This window comes from Diachasma alloeum, unplaced genomic scaffold (genome assembly GCF_001412515.2).
Source record: "Diachasma alloeum isolate Michigan unplaced genomic scaffold, Dall2.0 Dall_scaffold_00201, whole genome shotgun sequence".
NCBI classification, from domain to species: domain Eukaryota; kingdom Metazoa; phylum Arthropoda; class Insecta; order Hymenoptera; family Braconidae; genus Diachasma; species Diachasma alloeum.
In genome coordinates, this window is record NW_021680366.1 from 2,351,387 (window position 1) to 2,360,596 (window position 9,210).

Sequence of the window (9,210 nt, forward strand, 5' to 3'; positions counted from 1 at the left end):
CGATCGATACACGTCGAGTGAGATAAATGTCACTGTGTCTTGATAAGTAATCGTGTATGAGAGGTGCATTAGCGAATCCGGGGATTTAGGTGGGTTTCAAGTCGAAGTTGAGACGGAATTTTGTAGGGATACACTGTGTGGGTTTCATGGACTGAGTAAAATTATCGGGGAGGGAATGACAAATGAAAGAATATGGTGTGGAGGTGCAGATCCATATCGGAAAAACTCGTAAATTTATTTCAGTAGCGAAGTGATAAACCGATTTAAGTCGACTCATCTCCCAGTTGAGTTTCTGAGGAATATTTCCGAATCTAGGGGAGATACCCATTGAAAATCTCTCATTTACTTTCCATTTTTATTCAAAAAAGCAGTTATACACATTACAGTGTTGGAAGGTGAAAGGATTAACCATCAACTATTGTATAATATTGTGTATAGTCACCTAAAATCATTCATTTTCATTCGATAATTGGTAAATGTTTTAATAAATTGTTTTTTGAATTATTTTGTTGATTTTTCTTCATAATATCACAAATAAATTATTCCCCTCACTTGATCGAATAATAACCGAGATTGCCCTTGCGACGTCTCAGAGCTGTCCAATTAGTGCGTCCACTGTCCTGTGTAATCGAACGACGAACATTGGCCCTGTACTCATCCTCGTAAGCATTGAGATAAAGATTCTTAAGAAAAATTTGATTATCCAACTCAGATGGTGGTAGAAATCTCTTTGTCCGGCTCTGCTGCTGTGCATCGAGACCATTCAGTGTAAATTGCTTTGATTTTGATAATTGAGTGGTACTAGTGCGCGACGATGATGCCTTTGAGCTGCTCAACGGTGAATTTACTGACAGGAGTTTGCGATTTTGATGGGGTACACTTGTTGTTTGCTCACTGGCATTTCTTATTCTCTTGGTGCGGTGCTTAGCTATCTCGCTTTTGTTTCCCGAGTTCGGTATCTCGTTATCCAGATGAAACTCTGTGGTTGATGATGTTGCAGTTGATGAAGTTGTTTGATTATCATTTGTCCCCGGAGTGATGGATGATACTGATGACGATGAAGGTGACTCCGGCATTGTCACTACATCCTCCGAATGCAATTTATTATCTATGATATGTTTGAAGAACGCGTATATTTCGCCGACAGTGAATGTTGTGCCGTTGCGCACGGTGAACTTGTCAATGTTCATTTTTCTCATGAGCTCGTCAGTTCCATTCTGCGATTCCAAAATTGATAATTTTTCGTTGACATAGCCATTGATAAACTCGTAGAAACCGCGGTAATAGCTTTTGGACCTAGCTCCCTTCTTTCGCTTCTTGTCTTTGGAAACTTTATTATCATCACTGTGTTCAGTCTTTCGTCGCTTCGAGTCTTTTCTACTCTGTTTCTCACTCCACCTCAGTGATTTGTTGTAAAACTTCATTATCCTCTCGAATTCACGTTTTAATTTAGTGAATTCCCGTTGATTGCGGATTTCAAAGCTATCGTGATTGCGATTTGTATTGTTACGACGAGACTCGGCAAGATCAACGTGGAAGAAGTTTTTGGTCATGAGATTGAGTAGTTCGTGCATGGTTGTATTAACACCGGTGTTGTTTCTCCTCGAATCAATGCGTTTGAGTTTACGATAAACAATCTTCAGGAAGTCTATCATCTTATCATCCTTGGAGCGTGATTTATTACGGTGGGATGAATGCTTCTTCCTAACAAACAGGTTATCCATAGTACCGCTGGAATTTATCGAATGAATCTTGATATCAAGTTTATCCGAGCTATTCTGGGGTTTATTATCAACTAACCCCAAGGGAATAGCTGTAAAGTTACCGACCTCCTCAGCTTCCAATTCCCGTCGTTCGGCTTCTTGTGCTTTATCCAATTCCATGTGCAGCAACTTCTTGCCAACTCGCCGAAAGAATTCAATGAACTTTTTGAAATTTGTCGTTGAGTTGACTGACGCCTGCAGTTCATCGACAGATCTTCTTCGTCTGCTCCATCGAATTCGCGGATGCTGTCCTGGTAGGCATGCCGGTAGTTCTGTTGGGCTCCATTTGCCACCGACACAAGTTGCACCGGGAGGACCCTCACTCAGGACGTAACCCTTGTCGCAGTCGTACATAATTTGCTTGTTGTTAGGGACCTTCTTGACGTAGGGTCGGTAGTCGTAGACGCCCATGTTCCCCACGAGGAGGACCTTGCCGTTGGGCACGTATCCTGGAAAGGCGCAGTAAACCTCCTCACAGTGAGGAGTGTGACCGATCCAGGTACCGTAGTGACACTCCACATGGAAGGAATCGTTCTTAGGACCACCGATCAGAACAAAACCATCTTTACACTTGAACACAGCCTTCATTCCGTGATTCATCTTCGGTGCGATCACCATACCGTTCTTCGGTGACCTCGGCAGCTGCTTGCATCTCGCTGGCGAACATGTTGGAATGATGCTCCAGGTCCCATTATTGCAGACAACTGGTGTGCTGTTCTGAGCGAACTCGTAATTTGGAATGCAGAAGACTCTGAGCTTCTCGCCGTGCTCAACAACAGTGACATTGTTTATGTGATCGGGCGATGTATCGTGATGATCAACGGTGATGTGACCCTTCTCAATCTGTGGAATTATACACGGTGCAAGACAGTGGGGCAAGGGATATCGCCATTTGCCGTCCTTCTGACACACCGAAGATGTGTTTCCCTCGAGCTTCATGTGAGTCTCACAACGAAAGATTATACTTGCCCCGAGACCAGTCCCTTTGAACAGAAAATCATAAGAAAAAGGTAACGTCTTCGTCAAGAAAAAGGTCAGACAGTTCACGTGAAGGAGTTTATCTCTGGGTGATAGTTTTTTGCTCCGCTCGGATGAATGATAAAACTACCTTTCAGACACGGCAAAGGGATGTGAAAGAGTTTGAAGCAGATAGGTGAGAAAATAAAAAAAACAAGTGGAAAAGAGAGGCGAACGAGCAAAAAAGTCTATATTTTCCGGAACAAAGAGCGACGGATAAAGGTCAACGTTGTGGAAGCGACGGGATCGATCAGTGGTGAAAATGCTTTTCAAACTCACCCCCATCAATACCCTCGATCCATCCGTTGTACAGAATTCCGGGTGAGCCACAGTCTATTTCTTTACACATCGGAGCTTGTCCCGACCATTTCCTATCAGCCTGACACTTCCTCGTCGCCTGTCCCACTAGTATGTATCCATATCTGCACTCGTACGAGACAATTGCGTTGTAAGCGTAGGACGTGTAAATGGCTTTTCCATTGGTCGGATGATCGGGTAATGGGCACTGAACGGCCGTTACCTGTGACAGATTTCAATGTGCGATTTGCACTCAATCACTCTGAACGACTGGTTACGGGCATGTGAATTGTAGTGACTTACTTGAACGCACTGAGGAAGATCCTTCGGTGTCCAGGTGCCGTCAGCCAGGCAGACTTTCTCCGCTCTGCCGACCAGTTCATGGCCATCAGCGCAGTGATAGGAAACCCGACAGTTGTAGGTATGACACTCACCTTATAACAGAAAGGTAATAACCTTAATGCGGCTGCTCATAGTGCGGAAAACGCATGTGAACTTGACGGATAGCATGCTGCGGACACCGTCGGTGAGCATGACGCCTCTGACTTGTAATTGATTGATTGCCAGTTGATTAACGAATTACAGGGTAGAATCGCTACGCTCACCGGCTATGCCCGCAGCACTTCAAGGTCATAATGTGCGCTCTCCGCACATGGGCTATCTTCCGGATTTTATCCAATCACTGGAGGTGGACTTCCTCCAGCGGAACCTACCCGCGTGCCATCCGTTCGGTATATCCGGAGGTGGGCCGCAGTTCTTCGGGCTGCATGCGATGTCCGGTCCAAACCAGCTGACCTTTCCATCCATCATCAAGCATTTCGCGCTTTGGAACAGCGTCCTAGTCTCATAACCGTGATCGCAGTAGTACTGCACAGTATTCTCCAGGTCGAATGTCGTCTGCTCCAGTGGTGCGCTATTCTTAGCATTAGCGATCTTCGGTGGCTCCGAGCAGAAGGAATTGGTATCCTTCTTGCAAGCCGGCACCGTACCACTCCAAGTGCCGTCGCCCCGGCAATTTCTCTCCGCAAGCCCCACCATAAAGTAATCCGGATCACACTCGTAATGCACAGTATCCCCGAAGAAATTGCCCGTAACTGTCATTTTACCGTACGATATCTCCGGCAACGTAGGACACATTTTCTCCGGCTTGAGGCATGACATACCGCAGATACCGTCACACCGACACTTCTTCTTCGAACTCTTGCAGTCCTCGTCCGTTGAGCACTTTCTCAGACACTTCTGGCCAAGCAGCTTCGCCTGACTCTCGTCCCTAGGGCACATAGCTGAGGGTGAGTTTCGGGGATTTTTGTAGATCCTCCCGTCGTCATCAATCTCCGGCTTCGAGTAGTCATCATCGTAATCGTCATCGTCCTCATCCTCCTCCGTCACATCGATTGTTGCCTGTTGCTGGAGTTTGGCTTCTGTAATAACAACCCGAGTGCACACAAACACCACGAGCACTGGTAGGATAACACTTGGTCGCATTGTCAGACTATAACCCTCTCTACTGAACTTGTTTATCAAATAACTTCAAACCAAGATGATTATATTATCCTATTCAGCAGTTGATTGTTTACTTGGTTCACATCTTACGTCGACTTTGAACTTCACAATCAGATATGTTTCGATTTAGGACAACAACATGGCAGAGCTACGCGATGATTGAAAATTTATCATTCAAATTTTCATAGTTTCGAGTTATACTCTCCCGCTCGGAGCACACGACGATTGTAATCGCGCTCGGCTATGGCTTCCCGGGCGTACTAACGTTTTTGTGCAGACTGCGGTGTGTCGAGAGCGTCGACTGACAATTCACAGGGGGTTGGAAAGGCGCAACCCGCGTTGCGCATTCGTGACTGTTCAATACATCTCTGGTAGTTTAAAGCCAGCATCCACCAGATGGCGTGAGAATTATTCAACCCCTTCTTTATTAACATTCACTCGCCAAGTGCTTCAACGATGAAATAAAATGATCCAAGATTGATAACAAGATTTCCATTCGAAATAGCGAGGAAAAACTTGCCAGTTGAGTAAATAATTGAAAATGCTGATTGGATTGGAAACTTTCTTTGCCTATTCCGTCTGGTTGTATTGGACAGACGGTAGTGTGGGATTATGATACTGCGCTTGCAGCAGTGAAACTTTCAGATATTACGATTGAACGACTTCAAGGCGGATATACTTCGATTTCCCCATTGATAGCATCTTCTTTTATATCATTTTTATGAAATGTATTTTAATCCTCCATTCTACATCGTAGGAGAGCTACATTGTGAAGCATTTTATGCTTTTGCTGGTATCCATTTGATGGGAATTCCAATTTCCGATGCTCTGGTGTAATCCACCGGGGAGTGTTTCGCCGATGCGGCGACTCCCAAAGGTATTCTGTTCCATCGAATTTTCTGGTAGGGAGAAAGAGGAGGTAAGATCGCGGAACCATCGCCTGTTTTTCAATTTACATATTTGCACAGTGGCCATTTGCATAATAAAGCAGCCAATTTTGCTCGCCACATCGCGGTGGACGGAACCCTTTGAAATAATAAATGTACACAACCCTTTTGTCGAACGCGTGGGCCGGTAATCTACACCGAATTATACATGAAGTTTTGCAAATCAATTTTCACCGGTTACAAGAAACTTCGGCTACCGCGGTCTGATGCCAGTAAGCCGAGATAATCCGGATAATCTTCAGTTTGTAACCCACGTGGAACAGGATCGTTAAGGTAGGTTCGTGTATGCCATTGTCTCGTAACGATTTCAATCAATCGGCCTGGTGGAGGCTTCGTAATAGTCCGCTGTGGCGATGTTCAGGGACACACGCGCGATAATGCGTGGGTTTGGCTATCGCCATCATCCGGCAATCGTCATTCTCTCGCAGAATGTCTTCATTTGTCTTATTCAAATGAGGGGGAGAGCCTAGGGCCGGGGAATGCATGGAGCATTGAGGGGAATTTCGGAGACGCATTTGGCAGACGGATTCGAAAAACGAATGTGTCTTTCCGGGCCGTCGACTCTGGCTCGTCTTGATATTTTTCGTTGGGGAAAAAATGAGAGACAAAAGAACGCGGGAAGAGATATAATATGCGAAATTTATCCGAGCATCGTTGACGTCAACTGAATCAGAATTGCGACAGTTGCAGGGGGTGGAGGATCCTGCGAGGAGAACCTCTGACAGCCACTACGCCAGGCAAGCCTCAGTCTCAGGAGCTCCCCTGAAATGTGGGAGGAGTCGGTCGGGGGACAGGGAGACAGCTCTGGGCCGGCGACATATCTTTCCGTGTCTCTTTTGCTTGGCATCCTTGGAGATGTTCTGGGGAAGGGGAGTTAGAGCGCTTCTATCGTCATGGGGAGGTTATGTTGAGTTGGCTTTGACAAATTTTTTGTGACACATGGTATTGTTTTCGCTGCGGCGGATTCTGGAAGAGATGGCTGGAGATGTATTTCAATTATTAGATTCAATCCAGAAGATTTTAATTTGTTTATATTCAGTCGAATGAACGGAATGATGAATTGTAAAAAAAAATGAAGCTGCCGGAAGTTTTTGTGAATTAGTGAACCGTCGTTTCAATTAACAATTTCCATCATTTCCTCATTTTCTGTTTTTTTTCAAAACAAAATTGGATAATTCATCTGAATTATTGGTGCACAGTAAACTGAATGTACGAAGTCAGGGGACGATTGAATGAAGCTGAAAATATTCTGCTAGTTTCAGATTCATGACAATTGAGAAAAATTACCTAAGAAATTAGAGATTGCCCCATTATGCAACAGACTAATGCCTGAGTGGCGCATCATCTCGACCACAAACAGGAAAACAACAGATCAATAGTGTATTTTTAACCTGATCGTCAACCTCGTCGCTGCGGAATGTGCTTGATTCCAATTCAGCAACATGGTGAAGTGTTCTGGCACGTGTATAACGAGGAAATAAAAGACGATGCCCTCTGCCATTCACTGGGTTTGAGTGCGCGAATAAAACCTCACTTTTATCGTCACTTAAATGGCAGAGTGAGAAGATGTTGAAGGCACACCTCCCTCCCACCCATGAGTTGGAATAACACCGGTGCACCTCATTCCACACCAACGTTGGCCTAGTGGGCAGCCGGCTACCATTTTAAGTGGCGAGTTGATAAATCGAATCTACTAATCTCATTCTTCTCTTCTTGAGGGTCATCATTCGGATCGTTCAGGTTGCGCGTCGAAAATAGAAGAAGTTCAAGTCTTGATCGTTTATTGGTTTAGTTACACGGGGAGAAAAATCGATAGGATGACGAAAATAATTTCCTCAGTTGAGAAAATCGCATCATTTGATCAAGTCATGGCACATCGTTGGAAAAATGAAATTTCATGGACAGTTGATCACTAATTGTCCGGGCAGTGACAATGAATGCGATTTAGGGGAAAAAATCGTGAAATTTCAGGTTTCACAGAAAATTCAGTAAAATTCTAGAATTTTAAGCAGTATAAAGACAAGAATTTCATCATTTATTTGAATTTTCAATCTCACATGAATATTCAGTGCCAAATTACATTGGATTTTCAGTGAAATCCGGAATTTCAGGATTTTTTCCCCCCTAAATCGCATTCAGTGTCACTGTCCTACTATTTTACAGTTTTTTTTGTTTTTTCCGCGAAATTCTGAATTTTCAATGACGAAATTCCTTCAAATTTCAGTGGTAATTAAATTCGATAAAAGTTTCCAAAAAGTGTATCGGAAATTTCAGACAAAAATTTTTAACAGCGTCAGTTTGAGAGAAGGCTAAAGTGTTATTGTTTTCCTTCGAACTCGATATAACTTGTGTCCGGAAAGGACATAAAAATTTTTTTCGTCTGAAAAATCCAGAGGTTTATTCTCAATTCTCACGTCTAAAATTCCGTATTCCCATGCCTTTTGTCCCCCTAAATTTCTGCATGAAGAGAAAAATTAGATAAAAATTACCGAAAAAATCGTAGAAAATTTTACTACACGACAGTTAATCGTGAAGCGAACTAGACTTCAATTATTTTTATGAGTTTATGCAATGCATTGAACCTGTATTTGAAACTTCAACTCAATTATCATTTGCTTCAACAATAACCAATGCGTGAAAAAACAAAAAAGATGAGCTCTTAATTAAAAAATGCAATAATATAAGAAAAAACCACAGAGTTTTCAACATACATCAAGCCTTTCCGTCCCTGCAGTTAAAAAATGACTGCTGGACTGTAAATGACATGTGGCTCGGCGAAACCAACTCCAATTCTCTCCCCACCTGCGATATAATTTTTCGTAAACCAAGATGTGTTTATACGTTTGATGTTAAAAGTCCTGAAGTTAAATGCTACCTTTTTTGTGCCTCTTGACTCGGTAAATATGTGCATGGCAGGGTGAAAGTCTCTTGGTTTATATGACTCGAAGATTGGTGGCTTTGAAGGCGTTTGTTGCATACACTTGAAAATCTCGTCTCCCCGTTTTGGTCTCACTCGCTCTTCCTCTCTTAGCCCCTCTCCCTATCCTTTTTAACGTCAGAAATTGGAGCACCGTGAAGTCTCAAGATCATAGTAATTATGTGGTCCCAACACCGTGCAAAGCGAATTTGCGCTCATGCAATTAAGTTGTCGTGTGGAGACGACAGTTTGGATTTTCTTTGGACTAATTTCTTCGTTTTTTACCTCTGGAGATGAATTCTACCCACTGCGTAAGATCACTGTGACTGGTAATGAAATGTGTTTCTTAAATTCACATTATTCTACAGCAAAAAACTCTGTTAAAATTTTTTTGAAATTACGAGGAAGATATTATAGTAAATCTCATAAGAGTGGCATTGAATCGGATTTAGAATTCACGGAAATTTATATATGAATATTCAGAAAGAAAATGACATGAATTTTCAATTTTTCCCTGAATTCTCCTGATTTTTCTGAACTTTCACAGAATAATTGAACTGAAAAATCAAGTATTTTATTGATTTCGTGAATTTGACACGGAAAAATCAGACGAAAATTTATAACAGTGTAGGAGTTACAGATATTGGAAATTTATTTTCCCAGCGTAACGAAACCTCATATTCTACAGTTCCACCTTCCATTCTGCAGCGGAACAGGCGCGTTAACGAGTTTTTGGGGAGTGACAATTGGGAGGGAAGTGGAGGAA

General features: G+C 43.0%; 1 protein-coding gene across 1 annotated transcript; it reads right to left on the bottom strand.

Annotated features, from left to right (window-relative positions):
• Positions 1–334: 334 nt before the first annotated feature.
• LOC107035827 lies at positions 335–4,865 on the bottom strand. The gene is made up of 4 exons (XM_015253421.2): positions 3,791–4,865; positions 3,381–3,511; positions 3,060–3,300; positions 335–2,746 (listed from the first exon to the last, which is right to left on the bottom strand). The coding sequence occupies exons 1-4, from the start codon at positions 4,560–4,562 to the stop codon at positions 549–551; spliced, it is 3,342 nt and encodes a 1,113-aa protein (XP_015108907.1). The 5' UTR covers positions 4,563–4,865; the 3' UTR covers positions 335–548.
• Positions 4,866–9,210: the final 4,345 nt, after the last annotated feature.